At 34.0% G+C, this 23,559-nt stretch overlaps 1 protein-coding gene and 1 pseudogene across 2 annotated transcripts in view; one reads left to right on the top strand and one right to left on the bottom strand.

Moving 5' to 3' along the window:
* The window catches only part of IQCM (IQ motif containing M), a 454,074-nt gene that overhangs the window by 128,575 nt on the left and 301,940 nt on the right, over window positions 1–23,559 (top strand). For both annotated transcript variants that reach the window (XM_019441304.2, XM_019441303.2), the window contains exon 7: window positions 2,935–3,026. In XM_019441304.2, coding sequence (XP_019296849.2) covers window positions 2,935–3,026 — 92 coding nt within the window. The remainder of the gene's footprint in view (window positions 1–2,934; window positions 3,027–23,559) is intronic.
* Window positions 12,911–13,694, bottom strand: LOC109262544 (40S ribosomal protein S3a-like; annotated as a pseudogene).

The raw sequence follows: 23,559 nt of genomic DNA on the forward strand, positions 1-23,559 counted from the left end.
CAATATACCTTTGAATTCTAACTTCAAAGATTACCGTACATTAACATGCTCTTTTTATGACAATAGTGATAAATGTGAGTGCATTCTAAATGTTAATTTTCCACCAAGGAAATTAATTTTCTATGCACTTATTTTTAGAGCTATTTTTGTTGTTGTTGTTTATAATATTTGGTGCATTTGAAGGTATGACAACTGTATTTCTGTAAATGCATTCTGTAACTTGGGCAAGTGAGCCCAGACTTCTTCCCCTAGTTTTGTGACCATTCGGGAGTTTCTTGTGTGTTATATGACAGTTTGTATTTAGGCTATTCTGATCAATTGAATAATAAAATGAGAAAATTATAAAGTAATGATAGAATCCCTCACTGCATTTCACATCCAAGTTGAAACGACCCTGCCATTTCACCTTAATGTTTGTAAAATATTTTGCTTAAGTGGATGAACTGTGGTCTGCTTCTGTTAGGATCTTTCATTAATAGGGAATCATTGAACAATGCAATTAATAGTCCTAATTTGGAGATTTAAATATATAACCATGGGCCAGATAGAAGAGATCAAAGAAAATTGTGATTGATTAGTGTATTGTGGCCCTATTCTTGATGACATACAAATAAATTCTAGAATTTTAAATGGGGTTTTGCAAAGCTGACTGTATACTCAAGACTTTCATATTTTCCCTTGACTGTATGATTTGGTCATACTAGTGATACCTCAGTTGTTTGGCCACTGCATGTGACCACATGAGTGACAGATAGACTAATGGATCCTATTAAGTCAGTCATTTATTTACTATTTATTAAGTATCAATTGTATGCCAAATGTAAAACTCTGCCACAGAGTCTTCCCTCAGAGACCCTAGTTTTTTGATGGGCAAAATGTTTTCAAATCCTAAGAATTTCTTAAAATTTTTTTTAATGTTTATTTATTTTTGAGAGTGAGAGAGACAGAGCACCAACAGGGGAGGGGCAGAGAGAGAGAGGGAGACATAGAATCTGAAGCAGGCTCCAGGCTCTGAACTGTCAGCACAGAGCCCAATGTGGGGCTCAAACTCACAAACTGCAAGATCATGACCTGAGCCGAAGTTGGACATTCAACCGACTGAGCCACTCAGGCGCCCCTAAAATCCTAAAAATTTCTATAATATTTATATAACATTTGAACTGGCAATTCAATTTCTAGACATTTATAATAAGAAAAGAATTGGATAGGTTCACAAATATGAATGTTCAAAGATTTTCATCCTTGTTTATAAATACCAAAAAAGTGGAAGCAACCCAAATATCCAGCAAAAGAAATTGGTAAATAAACCATCAGTATGTTAAATCCATATAATGGAATGCTTTGTAAAGGGTCTAAATGACAGTGTACATCTTTGTACATTTACAAATAAAGAAATTCATGATATTAAGTAAAAAAAAATGAGCTAAAGGATTCATGTACATATATGTGCAAATAAACAGAGAAGGTATGAAATATAGTACATATGTTAATTATGACAAATACAGTTAGTATAAAATAGTTATAAGGAGTTTAGTTCTTGAGGTCCTACTACTTGGATTCAAATCCTGGCTCCACCCATTTCTAGCTGGGATCATTTGAACTATATACTACTTAACCATTTAATGTCTTAGTTTATTCATTTGTAAAAGAAGATATATATATTATATATATATATATATATATATAATGGAATATGGAATATATATATTATTATATATTATATATAATAATATATATTAATAATATATATATTATTATATATATATATTGAATATATATATAATGGAATATATATATATAATGGAATATATATATATATATAATGGAATATTACTTGGTGATCAAAAAGAATGAAATCTTGCCACTTGCAACAACGTGGATGGAGCTAGAGTGTATTATGCTAAACATAAGAAATCAGAGAAAGACAAATATATAATTTCACTCATATGTGGAATTTAAGAAACACAACAGATGAACATAAGGGAAGGGAAGGAAAAATGAGATAAAACAGAGAGGGAAGCAAACCATATGAAACTCTTAAATACAGAGAACAAACTGAGGTTGCTGGAGGGGAGGTTAGTGTGGGGGGATGGGCTAAATGAGTGATAGGCATTAAGGAGGGCACTTGTTAGGATGAGCACTGGGTGTCATATGTAAGTTATGATTCAATGGGTTCTACTCCTAAACCAATAATACACTGTATGTTAACTAACTTGAATTTAAATAAATAAATAAATAAATAAATAAATAAATATAAAAATAAAATAAAATGGGTGTAATAATAATAAAAACCCAGTATCTTGTGAGCACTAAATGCAGCAAGACAGACAGAACTTAGAATCGTGCCTGGCCCTTAAGAAGCATTTAAGGTTTTACAAATATGACTAAAATAATAGTGTGGTGAATTAGGGCTAATTTTTATTTTCTTCCTTTTGCTTATGTACATTTGCTAAAATTTCTACGTGATACCCAGTTTTTGATTCAGCTGACTTGGTTAAATCTCACTAAGTCATGATAAGAAACATGTTACTTAAAATCTCTTGTGAAAGCGAGAATAAATAGATATGATGTTTGTTCAGTTTTCTGAGTTTTGTTTTCATTCAGAAAGCAAATGTTCCTATTTGTTATCCATGCTCAGAGCCAGCAAAATTTGGTATTATTTTTGTCTTAATTCAATAAATATTATATATTTATATGTAATAACATAATTACATATAAATATATATTTTCAATAATATTTATAGAGGGCCTACTGCATGCTTCTAACTCTGCAGAATGCTGAGGGTCCAACATGCATAGTCTCTACTGATAGGAGACAAGTGTTTTTTTTCTCTGTGATTAGCATCTAATATTATAACATTGTTCTTGAGCGTTTGTATTACAAAATAGGGATTAGAAATCACTCAAGGCTTTATCTTTACATTCTGGAAACAGATTGTTGGTCTCACCATATGCCGTCCCCATCAACTTTGGCTTGCCCTTACAACCCATGACCACCTCTTCCATGGGACTTCCGAAAGAACATGGTGAGTCATTCGTAAGTGTTAATAACGCAGTGACTTTCATTATTTCACATTCATTTAAAATGTAGTGTCAAACAGCTAGTATTTCCTTTAAATACTGTGTCAAAATATAAAGAGATTTCAGAAACAAATACTAATAATTCATTTTCAGCTCTTTTATTTGAACTTGAGAGATTGGATTTTTTTAATGTTTCTGTATTTTTGAGAGAGAGAGAGAGAGAGAGAGAGAGAGAGAATGAGAATGAGTAGGGGAAGGGCAGAGAGAGAGAGGCACAGAATCCAAAACAGGCTTCAGGCTCTGAGCTGTCAGCACAGAGCCTGACGCGGGGCTTGAACTCAGGAATGGCGAGATCATGACCTAGGCTGAAGTCGGATGCTGAACTGACTGAGCCACTCAGACGCCCCAGATTGGATGTTTTTAATGTGTGTGAATATTGAAGGTTTTAGGAAATTATAAGCATAAATTTCTTATACTTTTATAATTTCCTCTATCCTTGAGTTATTGTTGTTTTAAAAGAATACATAATTCTTCAAAAGAAAATATAGATGATTCTTTAAAGTCCCTTAAGGGTGATTGAAAAGCTAACTCTCTGGAACTTGGTGACTTGCTTAAAGACAGACCTAGGGGGCTATTGATCCAAAGAAACTGTTTTGTAGTTTTCCTCTTTTTAAACTTGTTACTCATGTTCTTGAGCTTCAGGCTGTCATTAAGAGAAAACTCTTCTTGTAGAGTGGGACTTTGATTGATTTTGAAAATTTGCAGAAGCTTCTCCTTGCATTCTTAAGACATTCTTGCATAAAATTTCCTTTATCCAACTACAATTTTGCCAGCGTTTCTCTGCTTTGATTATTATAAGGAATTCAAGCATCAAATGGAGGCTCAAGCACCACATTTTCATTAATCCAACCAATATTCACCAGTACTTTTAATATTTGTGAATATAATGTCAGAATCTTGAACACATGCTGTTTAAAGTCGAACACACATCTGTTTAAAATTTTTGAATGTTGAATTGATCCATAGCTTAAATTCTTTTAAGGCTTGACCAGGTAGTTTGAGGTCCCAGGTAGTGTAAACAATGTGTGGATCTCAACTGAGTCTAGAATATGTATATGAAGAAGTAAATGCTGTCAAAAATTCTTCATAAAGCATAGGATCTAATAGGTGAAATAGTATAATCTTGAAATCTGATAACTGTGAAGGCTGAGGTTTTGCAGCCCTTAACTACCTTATAAGTGAAAGTCCTATGATATTTAGAGTTTATTCAGAATCATACTAAGCATTGATAAAAATCTGTTTTCAAATACCATCAAACTCAGATAAATCATATGTTTTTTCCCTTTTTAGAGCCACCTCTTAGTTCATTGAAGGGTTCAGTAATTCTCATGGCTTTACTCTGAATGTAGAAATTTAAGTCTTTTTCCATCTACATGGAACTTACTCCATTGGAGTTTGACCACTGTTTTTTTTTTTTTTAGTGCTAAAGAAAAGACAAAATCTTTCTAAAATGTTTATTGAGAGAATCTCAATTACTAGCTACAGATTATTATGAAATTGTGAGTCAAAGGACTGCAGAATGGGCAGTCACCTACAGGATGTGCTTTGAGGTTTGCTAAAGGTTCTGTCCATGCAAAAATGTTCTGCTGACACATTTGGAATATTTACTAATAGATCCATAATAACTTCATGGGAGATGAAGGCTCCTTGTCTTATCACAGTGACTGGCACATATTAGGCATTAATAAACATTTGTTGAATGAATGAATGGATGAATGAATGAAGACAAATTAAAAGAAGCCACCCAAATGGAATATTTTTCTATATGTATCTGTGTATCTCTTTCTGCATTATAGGCTAAAAGAAAAAGATGAATTTGGGGAAATAAAATACAAAAACAACAATGAATATATACCTGCAAAAAAAGGGCACTGGACACTTTTCTTTTATGGTTCTGGTTTACACTGATTATGTGTAGACTGCAGAGATAGCATAAAAATAAGTAAAATGTTATGCATTTCATTTATATGCTTTAAAAGCAAATTGTTGGGCAGATTATTAGTTTTATGATATAAGTCTCTCAATACTCATATAACTTCAGGGGAGTTGGAAGGTTAAACATGCTGAAAGTATAAAAATTTTCAATAAAATATTATTTCCAAATGCTATAGTGCAGTTCTTCTTTTTTCCTTAAAATGAAATGTATTTTTAATAAAATAAGAGTGGAAATTTCACCAGTGCTTTGTTTCATATGAATTTTTGTTTTATTTTGCTTTGTTTTCAGCCAAACAATTCTTTTATAATAGCAATTTTATTATTATTATTATTATTATTATTATTATTGGTAAGGTCAGAAATGTCTGAAAATTTGTGGCCAGGACTTACTTAACTATCAGAGAAGTGTGAAAAATGTTGATTTTTTTTTTTTAGGTGTGACCTAGGTGTGATCCTGGCTTTGTGTCTTGGGTGAAAAATAATCAATACTTTATGAATATTTTTTAAAATTCATGTTAATTTTTTAGTTCATTTTACAGCTTTAGTCTACAAATTTGTCCAACAAAGCTTTTTCTGGACATCAGTATTAACACTGTTTAGTAAGTTACAGCTTCACTGAATGTCTGAAACAGTTGCTGAGGTCTCTTTAATAAGAGGATGTAGCTTAAATTGTGGAGAATGCCGATCTTGCGGTTTTCTCAGAGGTATATGATAATTTACTGGGCTCTTAAATTAAAATTGCCCAATTCTTTTTTAGAATAAATAAATAATTTTTTTTAATTTAAATTCAAGTTAGTTAACGTCCAGCATAGTGTTGGCTTCAGGAGTAGAACCCAGTGATTGATCTCTTACATATGACACCCAGTGCTCCTCCCTAAAAGTGCCCTCCTTAATACCCCTTACCCATTTAACCCATCTCCGCCCCCTCCCCGCCCCGCCACCTCTGCTCCAGCAACCCTCAGTTTGTTCTCTGTATTTAAGAGTCTCTTATGGCTTGCCTCCCTCTCCGTTTTTATCTTATTTTTTCCTTCCTTTACATTATTCTTATTAAAGGAAAAAGGAAAGGAAATTAGAACATGGGAGTTAAGACAAAGTCAAGACTTCTATTCATTTGACTTACATATATTATTATGTATGACACATAATAATTATATGTTATATATATAGAAATATATATACTTTATACTACTTGAAGCCTTGCCTTTTAAAGTGGTACAATAGTCCCCCTTTATCTATGGGGGATACGTTCCAAGACCCTCAGTGGGTGCCTGAAACTTGAGATAGTACCCAACCCTATATATATTATATGTGTTCCTATACACACGTACCTATGGTAAAGTTTAATTTATAAATTAGGCCCATTAAGAGATTAATAATAACTAATAATAAAATAGAACAGTTATAAGAATATACTGTAATAAAAGTTACATGGATGTGGTCTGTCTCTCAAAATATTTTATTGTACTACACCCACCTTCTTCCCATGATGATGTGAAATGACAAAATGTCTATTAATGAGATGAAGTGAGGTGAATGACATAGACATTATGACAGCATTAGGCTTCTATTTAACTTCTGACAGTGTGTCAGAAGGAGGATCATCTGCTTCTGGATCTTGGTTGACTGTGGGTAACTGAAACCATAGAAAGTGAAACTGCAGGTAAGGGGGCTACGGGATAGCACAGTAGTGAAGGCACTGAAGTTGTTCTAGTCATTCTAATGAGATTAGAATTCTGGCTCTGCCAGTTTCTAGTTGGAAACCTCATCCAAGTGACTTAATCACTCTATGAGTCAGTTTCCTCATTGATTACATGGGGAATAATAACAATACCAACCTCAAAATTTTTAGATTATGTTTATAACATGTATACCATACATCCTGGTGCTTAATAAAATTGAGCTGTGACTATTAATTTCAGTTCCCTAGATGTAAATAGTAAAGCATATATCCTAAAGGATTTATTACTAGAAGCACAAGACCTACCTCTTAACCACACACTCAACCCTATCACAGCATGGAACTCAGGAAGTGAGTTTTATTGTTAATGTATAAACACAATCACTGTGACCTTTCCTGAATTCAACTATTTTTGTCGTTATCATTGTTAGCATCCTGCTCTAGACCTTGAATCTGCCTGTTTATTTGCTATTTCAATGAATTTGGTAGGTCACACTGAAATTGATATTCTTCAAGCACTCCTTTCACCAGTCATTTCAGAGCTTTACCTCCATCTTTATGATTCTAAGGGAATAGGCCCATGGTAGGAGGTACCCCAGTTCTCTGGGCTTTAGTTTCATCATCTGTAATCTTCAAGGAAAGAATGAAACTATCTTCAGTGAAAAGAACAAAAGGTTAGAATATTTCCCTTACCTGTAGGGTTGCTTCTCAGATATTAAAATCTCTGTACATAATCATTGATTGGAGAGAAGTGGACCAACCCCAGCCTTTGCTCTTAGCAAGATTTCTTACCTTACCCTACTTGGTAAGTTCACAGCCTTGGGACCCTTGGGATGAATCTCATTAAGTATGACCTTTAACTCTGTCTACATCAGTGTCCACAAGACACCTAGGACTTCCAGGTTGCCTCTTATCACCAAAGTCCCACTCCCTTTCTCTCTAATTCTGTATGCCTTTTTTTGTGACCTTATCCCTTATCCTTTTTGCTCCTAGAAACTGTTTATTCTCCTCTCTGAAATCATAGCCAGTAACCAGCAAAAGCCCTGAATCTTTCTCTTCTGCTAAGTGTTCCCTTTAGCTCTTGGTCTCACTAAAATCCGTGCTCTGTCCCTAGCCCTGAGGACATTTCTTTCTCTGCTGTTGTCTCAAGTGGTGATGGTTCTCTCTCCCACACCTCGCCTGTCTGGGATTGGAGATGGAGTAGTGACCTTATTCCTTATGCTGTTTCCAGACCATTGTCGCTTCCTATTCTCTAACATGAATCCATCTTTGAATCCCATGTCATCAAATGATATCCTCCATTATCTCTTCTTCTTACAGTAATCTATTGATTTGCATCCATTTTCAAATATCTTAAAGAATTTAGACCCTGGGCCCTCGTGACTTTCTCAAGCACCAGTCTTGTAATAACTGTGATGTGGGTGTCCAAATAAATAAGCTCTCTGACTCATTGGCTTCTGCATTCCTTGAGCCCTTTTCCTTAAATGATTTTGCTTTCCATCGTACTACATGTATTCTCTAATAGTTATACCTTTGAAATATTTCCAAAACCTGACATTGAAGAGCACTACTGTTCACCAGATCACCTTCTAAACTCTAAAAATATTTTTAAATCCCACTAAGAGTCTTGGGACCCTAGTGAAAATAGAGGCCTGGCATTAAATTTTTGAATTTCTTCTTTAGCTACAATCATTCCCTTGATAATTTTATCCAAGCTGTGGCTTTAAATATCATTTATGTGCTGATGACTCCAAACATATCTCCAGCCTGGTTATTCTCTTGAACTCCATCTCACATTCAGCTGCTTAATCAGCATGTCTACCTGAATTTTTAACAGGCATTTCAAACCTAACATGTCCAACTCAGGAACTCCGTAGGTGTTGTTCTCTTTGTCTAGAAAGCTCCTTTCCTTAGATATCACAGGCATCACCTTTTGGCCACTTCTGGGCATTGTCCAAATGCCTCCTTACCAGTAAGGCCATTCCTGGCCAGTTTATTATAGCAGCAACCATACTTGCCAGCCCTGTTATGTCACTTGCTTTACTTTGACCTCTACCATTTGAGATCTCAGGACATGTTGCTTCTTTCATTTATCTGACTTTGTCTGCCTCCTCCTGCTAGAATGTAAAATCCATGAAGACAGATAGTATTGACTGATTTATTCACTACTAAATCCCTTGGATCCAGAATCATTCTTGGCACATAGGAAGTACTCACTATGAGTGAAGATACCATTTTATTTTCTAAGAGTGGTACCAATTTGCATATTTATTTTTTTTCTATTTAATGAAGAAATTTATCTAATTTATTAGAATAAATAGTTCCACCCATGGAGCTTAAATATGCTGTTTTCATTTTGAATAAAAAATAAAGCTGAAAAAAATACAGCTCTATATGTGTGTGCGTGTGTGCGTGTGTGTGTGTGTGTGTGTGTGTGTGTGTGTGTGTGTGCATGTGTGTTTCTGAGAACATGGTGAACAACTATGCGAGGAAAGACTTTTGGGTACAGAACACCTAAAAATGCTAGTTAAATATTAAAAGATAAGATTAAAACCCTGGCTGAACGAGCAGGAAAGCATAAAAATAGTAAAACCAGAAAATATAAGAAAGTCTGATTCCACAAGGTTTTTATATTATTTAGAGTAGTTTGTTTTTAGGGCTCATACCTATATTCCTGGTAGCTTACAACTCTCCTAGTTAAAACAAACAAGCAACAAAAAATTTGTATCACTTCTGTGCCTTTTCCTTTCAATCAATCATATATAGATATATAGATATATACCTACACACACACACACACACACACATATATATATACACACATGTATATATATATATATACACACACACACACACACATATATATATACACACATACACACATGTGTGTATATATATATATATATATATATATATATACATACACACACACACACACACACACTCATATTAGATCTCAGGAATCCAGAATTAGATTAATGGATTGATTTTTTGTCATGATGCATTCTCATCACTTGTTCATGGGTTGCCCTCTTTTATTTCATTTGTTTAATAATATTGATAGCAACTGATATCTACTTATTTGCCCTTGCCAAATCCTGTCTCTTTGCTTCCACCCTAGATTCCTAGATTTGGAGTGTTATTAAATTCTTGATACTAATCTTTTGTTGTATTGTGACTGGTCTTTTCACTTCCTTTAAGGGTGTCTTTGATAAAAAAATGATATTGATTTAAATATGACAAAATTGAACAAAAATATTACCCTCTTTGGGGCAATAAAATGAAATGCTGTAGGTTTGCTCTCCCCCAATCTTGAAGTTCTTACTCTCATTGTCCACTATTCCAGTTTTGTCTTTTTTTAACTGTAATCTCACAAGCTATGCCATAATTGTCATTATTTTATAAAAAGATGATGTTTGTTTAGATTTGCCTGTCCCCACGTAGATATCAAGAATTGCAAAAAAACTTACAAATTTTCCAAATGAACTGCAGATGGACATGATATGTCCTTCCTTTTATTTAGGGCTTTATAAAGTCTCAATAATATTTTATAGTTTTCTGCATTTTTTAAAGATTTATTTCCATGCATTTGATGTTTTTGATGCTATTTTAAATGCTATTTAAAATTTTATTTCAGCCCTACCCCAGTTTCTGCAACCTAGAAACACAGTTAATCTTTTTATATGGACCTTACATCTTATAGACTTTATAAATTAACATAATTTCTAGTAGTTAATCTGGTTTATCTGTTGATCCTTCTAGATTTCTTAAGTATATAATCATACTGTCCATGAATGATGACAGTTTATGTTCTTTTCTTCCTATTCTGGGTCTTTTATTTATTTTTTCTTACCTTATTGCATTTGTTAGCCCCCCCTGAACAATGTAACACAAAAATGGTGAACAGCTTTCTCATTTTCTATCTCAGAAGGAATTATTAGATATATTAGCATTAAGTATAATGTATAGTATTTGTCAAAGCCTGTCTATATTAAAGAAGTTCCTACTTAGTGAAGAGGTTTCATCATGAGTCAATGTTGAATTTTATCAGATGATTTTATTTTTATCTCAAGATGATTGTATGATTTCTCTCCTTTGTTCTCTTAATGTAGTGAATTATGCTCATTGATGTTCAGATGTGAAACTAATCTTCAACCTTGGAATAAACCAAACTTGAATTTAATTTGCTAATATTCTGTTGAGGATTTTTAAACTTATTTTGAAAAAAGAAATGACCTGTAATTTTCCTTGTTTATAATGTTCCTGTCAGGATTTGGTGTTGAGGTAATGAATATTATACAATAAGTTGAAAACTATTCCCACTTTTTTCATTTGTCTGGAAAACTTTGTGTAAGATTGTGCTATTTTTTTTCTTAAATGTTGGGGGAAAATCACTAATGATGCCACTTGGCCTGGAGATTTCTTTATATGGGATTTTAAAATCATAGATTAAATGTCTTTAATAAGATTGGAACTGATGAAATTATTTTAATCTTCTGCCAGTTTTTATAAGTTATGTTTATAGTAATATGTCCAAGTTGTCAAAAGTATTGCCACAAAGTTGTCCATAATAACATTTGTACTGATGTCTCCTTTTTAATTTTCTATATTAATTATTTAGGTTTTCTCTCTCTCCCTCCTTTCCTTCCTTTTTCTATTGAGTCAGTTGTGCTGAATGTCTGTCAACTTTATTTATTTTTTTAAAGAAACAACTTTAGGATTAATTGGTTTTCTTTAGAGTGCATTGCTTTCTATTTCATGAATTTCTACTAATCATTATATTTTCCTGCTCTCCGTGTTGGTCAGCTCTGAGTGAGTGCTTTCTTTGAGATCTTAATATTTGTTATTTGATTTTACTTCAGCATTTATTCATTACAATGAAAATTGTCTAAATACTGTATATATGGTATTATTATCAATTACTGTGGTGGAATCTTCTCTCAATAAAATGGATGAGTTTAAGGAAGGCAGCACATACCCTTTAAAAATAGCCAGTAGAGGGGCACCTGGATGGCTTAGTCGGTTAAGCATCTGACTCTTGATCTCAGCTCAGGTCTTGATCTCAGGGTCGCGAGTTCAAGCCCCACATTGGGCTTCTCTCTGAGCATGAAGCCTACTTAAAAAAAATAGCCAATAGAATGGTAGACATATGGGAACTCAAAAAATGCTTTATAAATAGCTTTTGTCCCCTGCGAAGATAACTGAAAATAAACAAAACCTTTCTGTTAGACTCCTTTTGTATTGAGATCAATAGCCAAATGTTAGGTTTTATTTTTTTTTTCAGTTATAAAAATACAGACAACTATATTAAAGAACAATTTGGAAAAAAGAAAAAAAAAACTTGTCAATTAATGCCACCACCCTCTCACAGCTGTGCTTAACAACTTAGTTTATTTCCTTTCAATTTTGTTCCTTTGTATCTTTTTAAAACCTAGTGGCAATACTTAATTTTTTTTTCTAGTTAAGTCTAATGTAATAGTTTTCTTTCATTAATTGGACATAAGCATCCATTTCATTTTCTCTCAATGAATACAAGGGAATTCTCCCTCATGTACCAGCGCAGCTAACTCTCCAGCTTCTTCACTTGCTCATCAGAGGTTATTCAGGTACTAGTCAGCTTGGGTTGCTAAAACAAAATGCCATAGACTGGGTGGCTTAAACAACAGAAATATTTTCTCACAGTTCTGGAGGCTGAAAGCCTGAGATCAGGGTACCTACGTGGTTGGGTTCTGATGAGAGCTGTCTTCCTGGCTTGCAAACAGCTGCCTTCTACCTGTTTTGTCACATGGCCTTTTCTGAGAGGGCACATTCAGAGAGAGAGAGAGAGCTCTCTGGTCTCTTCTTATAGGGGCATCATGCATGAGAGTCCCACCCTCATGACCTCATCATGCATGAGAGTCCCACCCTTATGACCTCATCTAAACTTAATTGCCAAAGGCTCCATCTCCCAACTACCATCACCTTGAGGGGTAGGCTTTCAACATAAGAATTTGGGAGGAACAAAATTAAGTCCACAGCACTCAGTACTAGAGGAGGAAAAACCATGTTCTTTGTTCCTGCCTTTTGACAGTATGCGAAGCCGGCTGAAGATAGGAAGGGAGGAGGGTAGAGAGGTATTTTCAACTCATTTTGGAAGTGGAAAATAGAATTTTTAAAATAATACATTATTTTTTTAAACATCACAAATAAGATTTTTTTTATTTGTCACCAATTAAATGTCTGAATTTTAAACAGATACTTGGACTGGTGGCTCATATCCATCAGCTCGTTCAACGTGAGCACCGTTCTCATCCCCAGTAGTGTTTCCAGAACTACTACCTTCACTGTGAAGTTCCATGAGCTTTCCCAATTCAGACTTGGTCATCTTCAGCATTTTTACTTTTCTCACAAAGATATCATGGGGTGGATAAATAAAGTGACAAGTCTTTACAATGTCTTTTCTGATGCTGTCTAGAATCAATTCTTTCAAGTCATTTGTCTCCACTTTTTGGGTCATGATTTTTGTCATCTTTTTCTGAATCTGGAGGTTGGTGCTGAGCATAAGAGGTCTTCCAAATCTGATTGTTGTTGTTGTTGTTGTTGTTGTTTTTTAAGTAAAACCAACACAAACAGATGAAGCAAATAACCATTGGTAGTCTTGACATCAGCATGAGCTTCAATCATGTTCTGCACTTTTTTGACCATGAAGCACATTTTGTCATGGGTAAGGTCCATGCCATGGAAAGATGCCCTGGACATCGTCAGTAATTAGCTTCAATTTTCTAAATACAACTTCCTTATTCTGCAGATCAGCAAGGCTCACTTTAAAAACATGACCCTTGAGGACATCAGATGCGATTTTGGTTCCATGTGTTCTGGTAACTAGTGTTTTCCTAATATTTCTTATATTGAACATATCTGGTGCTTTCATATTATACCAATCTTTCTTAGAAAATGGATCAACCACTTTCTTCTTGGCTCCCTTTTTGCTGCCTTTCATAAGATGCTTGTTCTTGCCCCCAAATAATAAATTCTATACATTCTAAGCAGATTTAGTTTTATTCAGGAATCCACTATATTACAACAGGTGCAGTGAGAGGGAGACGATGCTGGCCTTGTGTACATTTAGACCATTGCTACCTGCCTTTTTGATTCTGTGATCCCCTATCTCCCCCAATTCTACTGTAATAATCAAGTACCTTCTCATAAATACTTTCATTTGTTGATACAATGTCAGTTATGATTTTATACCTAGGAAATTCCAAAAGTTATTTGAAAAAAGCTGAAATTTAAGATATTTAAAATATTTTTATTAATTTTTTGCCACAATGGCTACTAAAAACATTAACTGAAAGATAGATGTTTTAACAAAGTAATAGAATAAATTTGTTTTTAATAAACTAATAACATAATTCGTATCACTCCTTACTGGTAAGTTTCTTTTTATATGTTGTATTCTTGATTCTCATGGGATTTTCAGGCAAAGTTCATCTAATTTTTCCCATCACTGGTATGAAGAAACTAAATATTAAAAAGTATGTAAGTAGCTCAAATTTCAAGTATTAGTTTTCTGATTCCCAGTTCTCATTCCATTTTATTGTATTGCTTTATATAGGTTCATATTGTCTTATATGTATCTATGAATATTTTGCTCTTTAAATATAAAATTGAGATATTTTGTTCAAAGCTTTTATTTTTTTAAGTAAGCTCTACACCCAAAGTGGGGCTTGAACTTGCGACCAAGAGTAGCATGTTCTACTGAGTGAGCCAACCAGGTGCCCCTAAAATTGGGATATTTTAAGGCTATATTTCATGACAAAACAGAGTAATTCAATATAGGATGGGCTTATAAAGTGAGTATTTTGTAGTACATAAAATGTTACAAACTAAAGGGTAGTGTAAATTTGTGTAATTTTTGAGTTTTTCTCCATCTGATACTATGTGGTCTAAATATGGTGTTTCTCACTACTGTACATATTTTTTAGAATTACGTTTTCAATTAGTCTTCCAAGTTTATCAATAATATTGTTACATCATATATAATTTTAGAGTGTTAGCCTTTATATTGAATTATAAATTAGTTTCTACTGCTGTTTAAGTATATAATAATGTATTAGGAAATATAGCTTTTTTGCATTATTCCCCACTGCTCACATTAATAGACATCTTGTAAAAACACAAGTGTTTTGTCTGAAAATTCACCTTGCCTCATCATTTTTAGGAAAATGTAAAAAGTATTTTTAATGTACCAAATTCTAAACAATCAAAAATTTTCATGCTGGGAAAAATGCATCCTATGATATTAGAAGTGTTCAGCAAATCTCTAAGAGATATTTGAGGAATGTGAAAAACCTCTTTTTATTCCATTACAAGAATACCTGTGTCTTGAATCCAGGTATTTCTCTGTTCATTTATATACTCTGTCAGGAAGAGGAAAACCCAACAGTGTTTAGCTAATTTTAGCTAAGCTAATTTCTGAAATTTCAAGAGATTGAATATATCATCTATAAATATTGATGGTAGCAGGAAGATACATTCCACAGTGGATTACAGATATTTCTTATGCAAAATAATCTTAAAATAAAACATCTAAGCGTTATAAGCATGTAATTCATTTATATATCCTGAAGCAAGATTGAAAGGGGATCATTAGACCAATGATGTTAATAAAAATAAAATGCAAGATGTACTTATAATTTAAATTTTCTGGATGAAGTGCCAGGGTGGCTCAGTTGGTTAAGCATTCAACTCTTGATTTTGACTCAGGTCATGATCTCACAGTTTGTGAGTTCGAGCCCTGTGTCAGGCTCTCCACTTGAGATTCTCTCTCTCCCTCTCTCTGTGTCCTCCCCATCTCTAAAAAATAAACTTAAGAAAAATAGATTTGCTAGTAGTCACATAAAACAAGAGAAACAGATGACATAAATTTTAAACACACTAAATTTAACCTAATATATATAAAATTCATCATTTAATACATAATCAATATGAAAAATTATTAGTATCATATTTTACATTCCTTTTTTTTTCTTACAAATTCTTTAAAATCTGGCATATAATTTAACATACAGCACATCACCATTCATACTAGCCACATTTCAAGTGCTCATAGCCACACTTTATCATACTGAGAACACAGGATTAGGATTTGGGCCTCCAGTGGATGTTGATCACTCATTTTTGTGATCATGCTTGGCACATAGTAAATGGACAGTAAATGTTTAAAGAAAAGAAGAAAAAAAGATAGCAAAGAAAGGTCATAGAAGTTTGTTGCCTGATTGGAGTATATATATCCACTTATTAGATGGATGACCTTGGTAAGGGTATTTAGCCTTCCTAACCTCAGTGTTCTTTTGTAGGAATGAGATATTTGTATATGCCTTTCAGTATTACTGTGAGAGAATTAAATGAGGGTATCAAAGGTAGAGCACCTACTTGGTTTCCTTCCATCCCACTTCCCTTCTGGAATCTGAATTGTCCTATATTAGATAACTTAATCTGCTCATATCCACTTTTATTAGATTTCATAAATTGCCCCACCAAACATTACATTTTTTTCAGTTAAAGTGAGTGGAATGGAAGGAACTAGAATCAGAGTAGGAGGTTCTTGGCATTTAGATTATAGCCAAGGACAATTATGTTAAATTGCTTAGCATGCTGTGGAATTAATTGCCCATGATCTTAATTATAAATATTTAATATTTAATTTATAAAACATCCTTTAAACATGCAGGTCTACATTCATATATATGAACATTTTGGTAAATAAGCTTCAGTCAGGTAGATGGTTTAAAATGTTAATGCAATGATCACTTCAGATCTTCTTATTTCCCTTCTGTTCAGACCTGAACTGCTCAGGGACTTGAAGCAAGAAATAGAAGCATCATCTGTTTTGTTTTGTTTTGTTTTGTTTTGTTTTGTTTTGTTTCCTTTCCTCCATTCACACATTCACATACACAATATAAAATACATGTAGAGGTGTGCAGAAAACATACACCTATGGTAGTGGGCTGGCTTCATGGGCATGTGACCCTGAAGTCACACAGGACTCTGCCCCTTAGAAAGGGATCAGCTCTTGGGGATTAATGCTCTCTGGTCATTGTCTTGAACTTCTAAGTAATTTACCTTTAAATTTGTGGTTTGTAAGTAAGTCTAATAGGATAATGGAACATGCAAGGGAAGCTTGGGGCCTTAATTCCCAATTGGTCCCACCTCCTCCTCCCTACTTATACCCCAAGGATGGAGTCTTGACCACCCGCTCCCTCCCGGGTTCCAGCTCAGCAACTGCAGACACATGCCTTCTGCCCTGTTTGTGTTTGCAGAGCAAGGAGGGTCTGGTGAATGAGTGCAGCCTGCACACCTGAAGATCTGCATTGGCCCAGCAACAATAAATTGACAGCAATAAATTGCAAGTCAAAACCACCATGACAGACCGAAAGACAGCAATGAGCAAATGGAAATCTGTTATGATGTGATGAATAATTATAAAGTTAAACCTGTGTCAGCAGTACCCAGATCATAAAATAGAATGTTGTCAGCACTCAGTATTTACCCCCACTCCCACCTTTTCTCCTCCCATTTGGAACACTCTTGTTCACCCCCCAGTGTTAACCACCAGCTTTAGTTTTGTGGTAACAATTTCCATGTTTTTCTCTGTAGGTTTACCACCCAGACTGATAGAGAATTATTGGTGCCTATTTAAAAAAATTACATAAATTATATTATACTATCTATAGTTTCTGTGCCCTACCTGTTTTGCTCAACACTGCTTACAAAATTTTTCCATGCTGTTACAGATTACTGTATTTTGTTCATTTTCACTAATGTATGGTGTACCATTTTAAGAATACATAATGCAGCATTTAGTCTGTTCTTGATGGACATTTAAGTTGTTTTCACTTTAGGGCTGTATCAGCGCTACTGTGCATGTCTCCTGTTGTATGTCTGCAAGAGGTTCTCTATATATCAAGGAGAGAGTATTCTGGTTCATGGGCTACGTATACTTTAAACTTCTCAATAATGCCAAACTATTCCAAGATTGGCACTAATTCACATTCACACTTGCAGAGAATGAAGTCCCATTGTTTCACAGCCTATTCACTTGAAATTGTTAAAATTGTAAATTTGTGCCAATCAGTTGGGATTCAGTGTTTAAATTTTTTAATTTGCATTTTTCTGATTATTCATGAGGTTGAACCTCATCATATGCTTCTTAGCCATTTGGATTTCCTCTTTTTTTTTTTTAATTTATTTATTTTGAGACAGAGAGAGAGAGAGAGAGAGAGAGAGAGAGAGAGAGAGAACATGCACAGTGGGGGATGGGCAGAGAGAGGGAGAGAGAATCCCAAGCAGGCTCTGCACACAGAGCCTGACATGGGGCTCGGACTCACAAACCTTGAGATCATGAGCTGAGCCGAAATCAAGAGTTGGATGCTTAAACCAACTGAGCCACCCAGGTACCCCTGGATTTCCTCTTTAAAAAAATCTTGTTCAGTTACTTTTTTCCATTTTTCTTTTGGTTTGTTGCTTTTTTCTTATTGAGTTAAAACATTTCTCATAAAATCTCATAAACTGCATCTTTGTGCACTGCATGTGTTAGAAAAAGTCCATGGCTTGTCTTTATAAACTGTTTTATGGTGTCTTGCTAAATAGAAATTGAATTTATCAGTGTTACCTTATGACTATTTCTTTTGTATCTTATTTGAAAATTTTAGTGTAAAACCTTTGCACCTAAAGGTCTTAATGTCCATTGATGTCTTCTAAGTTATTATGGTTTTATGTTTATATTTAGTTTTTAAGCTTTTTGGAGTCTATTTTGTGCAAAGTGTGAGAGAAGGGTCCAGTTTCATTCCCTCCCCATTCTTCTCACCCTCCTCTGCCATAGTGACACTCACTTGTCCTAGACATATTTACTGAAAAGGCTCTCTTTACCCAGTGGTCTTCTGGGCCACCTCTGTCATATACTAAATGTCCACATATGCATAGATATGTTGCTCTGTCTTACTCTGTTCTACTGATCTGTTTGTCTAGTCTTAGAAGAGTACCACATGCTTCTAATTACCATATGTTTATAATAAATCTTTTGTCTAGATTTTTAGCTATTTGTGACAGGAGACCATTCCCATAGTAGTTACTATTTCAAAAGTAGAAGACATATTTTCTTTATATGTAACTGTGAGTCTCTCCCATGGACAATAATGGAGTTTTATATATCTATTTATTCTTCCTTCCTCTATCTGTTATCCACCAATGATTTTATTAGATATGTTTTTTCTCTTAGTGTGTAGGTATACACTAAGAATATACATGATAATGATTTCACTCATATATGGAATTTAAGAAACAAAACAAATGGGCAAAGGGAAAAAAGAGAGAGAGAGGCAAACCAAGAAACAGACTTTTAACTATGGAGAACAAACTGATGGTTGCAAGAGGGAAGGTGGGTAGGGGGAAGGGTAAATGGGTGATGGGGATTAAGGAACACACTTGCTCTGATGAGCCCTGGGTGTTGTATGGAAGTGTTAAATCACTACATTGTACTCTTAAAACTAATACTATAGTGTATATTAACTAACTGGAATTTAAAGTAAAACTTTAAAAAAAGAGTATACATGGTAAAGTATACATGATAGTCCTACTTTAAATATGCCTATTTTTGTACCAAGTGATTTACTAATTCCAAATGAGAATTTTCCCCCTTTAACTATAAAAGATGTTGAAATCAGCATTTACCAACTTACATCATTTACCAACTTCTTTTCCTTCTTAAAATTTCTGTTAGTTATTTATTGATTCTGTCATCTAGGCCAGGGTGATACTCTTATGTCAAGCTCATTTTTCTTGAGGATTTTGTACACATTTCTCTACTGCCTTGTAGTTTGCAGCTTTGCTTTTTATAGTCATATTGTTCTTTTTGCCTGCCTATTTTTTTATTTCTGAATTCTCGTGATATTTCTGAGATATGTTTTGGCAAGCATTATACTGTGATGATTTTTTTTCATGACATAAAGTATGTCCTCCAATTTGAAGGTTCTAATTTTATTTCATTTCAATGATTATTTCTTAAATTATATATTTAATATATTTTTATTCTATTACTTTGTTTCTTTTCTTCTTTTGCCTGTTTCCTATGTCTATCATTTTTCTTATAATCCCTTTAAGCTTTCTTTATTATGTTTCACGTTCACTGCTATCAATCCTATTTCTAGTGCCCCATACTCTGTCTTCATTTCTGCAAATGATTTAATTTTTTCCATTTACTTCTTTTTGGGCTCCTTCAACTCAAGCAGTGATCTCTATTGTCTCGCTATATTTTTCTTCAGTTTTTATATACTTTTATTGAGAATTCTTTGTATAGAGGCAATTACCTTTTTTCCTCCAAACATTTTCTTAGGCAATGCGTTTGGTTAAAAAGTTTATCTTATTTGTGGCAATATGTTTCATTTTTTTTCCCTTGGCAACATTTTTTTCTCATGGTATTCATGTGTCATTTTAAAAAATGCCTTTTACATTTTATTTGTTTCTGCAATATATATTATGATTATGATTATGATTATTTACTTTTAATGGAGTATGTTCTTCCTGGACTAGCCATTTGTAGGAGGTTTGCATATAGGAATGGACAGGACAATGTTCCTGGTTAATGGAAAACACCTTTTTTTTTTTTAAGTTTATTTTTGAGAGAGAAAGAGTGAGTGAGTGCAGGGAGGAGCAGAGAGAGAGGGAGAGAGAGAGAGAATCCCAAGCAGACTGCACACTTTCAGAGAAGAGCCATATGGGGGGCTTGATCTCATGAACTGTGAGACCATGACCTGAGTCAAGGTCAAGAGTTAGATGCTTAACCAACTAAGCCACGCAGGTTCCCTGATGGAAAAGACCTTTAATGATGCAGATCGGTGGTATGCATGAGTTGTTTTAGCCTTTGCTTCTCCCCAACCATTTTATTTCCACTCTGAAGGACAACTCACAGTGCTGAATGTCTCTCCTTACACTTCGCTTCAACTGGAGGTTGAGTCCTGAAAATATGCCTCACATATATGATTCCTCATCCAGTCCCAACTTCCCCACTTTTTGAGATCTTGAGATAATGTGGCCCAGGGCACTTCTGCTATCAGTATAGACCCCTTATTTTTCATTTTTCCCCCAAAGGGATTTGCTCTTCAAGATGTGGCTACTTATTTTAGAGATCTATCCTCTGTATTACCTGAGATCTACAATGGTGGCATCTTTAATTTCATCTTCTTTCACATCCATTTAACTTTCATTTTTTAAATTAAAAAAATTTTTTTTCACGTTTATTCATTTTTGAGACAGAGACAACAGAGTGTGAGCAGGGGAGGGGCAGAAAGAGAGGGAGACAGAATCTGAAGTGGGCTCCAGGCTCTCACTGATTGTGAGATCATGACCTGAGACGAAGTTGATCACTCAACCACTGGGCCGCCCAGGCTTTCATTTATATTTGGAAGTTCTGTCTTTATAGCATGCTTCTAGGTTTTAGATGGTTTCTTATTTCATTGAAGGAATTTGTTTTTCTGGTGTTTAATTTTTATTATTGATTTTGGACTATTTCCAAGAGAAGAAGGGGGAAAGATTGTATTTTTATTCCATAATTATAAGCTAGAAGGTGTGATACTATTTTGAGGAACTCAAGCAAATGCCAATAAGCAAGTCTCCCTGAAAGAATTATAATTCATACATTAATCTTTAATGCAGAGCATATTATTATCTATCTGTATTTTATGTTAAATGATAGTCTAATAACCTCCTCAAAAGTTACTGATAAGATATAAAATTTCAAATAACACTTTAATAGGGTTTATTGGTTTGTTAGTGCTGCTGTAACAAATTAAATTTATTGTCTCACAGTTCTGGAGCTGGATGTCTGAAACCAAGGTGATGGCAGGGTCATGCTCCTTCAGAAATCTTGAGGCAGGGTCCTTTCTTAGCTTTTCAAGTTTGTAATAGCCCTAGATGCTCATTGTCTTGTGGCATAGACATGTGCCAGTCTCTGCTTCTGATTTTATATTTTCTTCCTATATGTCTCTGTGTTTTTCCTCTTCTTATAAGGACATGAGTCATATTGGATTAAGGGCCCACTCTACCTCAATGTGACTTTTTCTTAATTTAATGAATTATATCTGCAGTGACCCTTATTTACCAAAAAAAAGGTCACATTCTGAGGTACTAGGCGTTAGGAGTCTACATATCTTTTTGGGGAGCACAATTCAGTTTAGAACATAAGAGGTTGTATCTTTTGGAAGATAATGGATTAACTGATTATTCTAACTTACTATTTTTTTTTAACAGATAAACAAGGTTTTTGTGAAACAGCTTTAAAGTATTCTTAAAAAAAACACAAACATTTTGCTTTTTATGACAGTTATATTGAACCACTGAGACATATTGATTTCTTTATTTTAGTACCATGTTTACATTTTATCATTTCTAAATTGGGAAGAAGGTGTTTGGAGACCTACCAGTGATTAATATCTCAGGAGATATACGTTTAGTCCAATATTACTTAGTTATCTACCCATGGACAGGTAAAATGTGTTACCATGTAGCCAAGGAAATATGGACATTGGAATTGCATCTCTTTTTAGTTTGTAGATAAAGGAAATCTATTAAACTTTGATTTTAATAATTTGACAATTCTGATGAAGCATTTATTTCACTTACTGAGGTTAAGGAATATTTATATACAGCATCCCTTTTGAAATAATAAAATATGTCAGATAAATTATGTTCTAAAAATATATGAAAAAAATCACTGAAGGACTAAAAAGACAGTGGGGAATACCACACGTCAGTTTTTCTTTAACTGTCTGCAACTAGAGTGGGAAGCAGAATATTGGAGTGCCAAACCGAAGCCTAGTAAATCCTAATTTGGATAAATAATAAAAGAAATATATACTTTGAAATCAGTGAAGATAAAGAAGACCAAACAAAAAAAAAATTATTTTTAAAAGTCAGGGAGGGAGGGAAGAAGGAAGGAAGGAAGGAAAGGAGAAAGAAAGAAAGAAAGAAAGAAAGAAAGAAAGAGAAAGAAAAACTCCACAGCAGGAGCAGTAAGATAATCAATTTATCAACAGTGACAATGAAAGCCTGAAGGTAATGGAATAATAACCCTAGTGTGCTTACAGTCATACCTGCTAGTCTAAAAGTCTACAGGCATAGTCAATATCTTTCAAGAGGTTCAATGAGGATGTGATAAAATAAACAAAGACTGAAAGTGTTTATGACCAACAGAATCTCATGAAGGAAATATTCAAAATGTACTTTAGGGGGCATCTGGGTGGCTCAGTTGGTTAAGCAACCAACTTCAGCTTAGGTCATGATCTCATGGCTCATGGGTTTGAGCCCTGTGTTGGGATCTGTGCTGACAGCTCAGAGCCTGAAGCCTGCTTTGGATTCCATGTCTCCCTCTTTCTTCTGTCCCTCCACTGCTTGCACTCTGTCTCTCTCTGTCTTTCAAAAATAAATAAACTTAAAAAAAAAAGATGTACTTCAGGACAAGAAAAATATAGATTTAAAAAATCACAAATATTTACAAGAAAATAAACTGATGATGTGCAATAGCAGTAATAATATCTAGTGAGTCTAGAAAATATAATTAAAATATTAAATAGTGATTATAATATTATCTTTAAATTAACATAAAAGTTAAAGTATTCTAGAGAATTTAGTGTATCCAAGAAAAGGATAGTTTTTGTTATGTATGCATTTTTAATATCTAGAATATAATTATCTAAAGAGTGTGTCATTCAAACTGATGACACAGGTTAAAAGTAGCATAATAAAAAGTACTTAGCACAAATGAAGGAAGGAGAGAGGGAAAAGGAGTAAGTGACAAAATAGGAAAAATTAGATAGTTACAAAAAATATTA

This window comes from Panthera pardus, unplaced genomic scaffold (assembly GCF_024362965.1).
Source record: "Panthera pardus isolate Hobbes unplaced genomic scaffold, ASM2436296v1 HiC_scaffold_13, whole genome shotgun sequence".
NCBI lineage: Eukaryota > Metazoa > Chordata > Mammalia > Carnivora > Felidae > Panthera > Panthera pardus.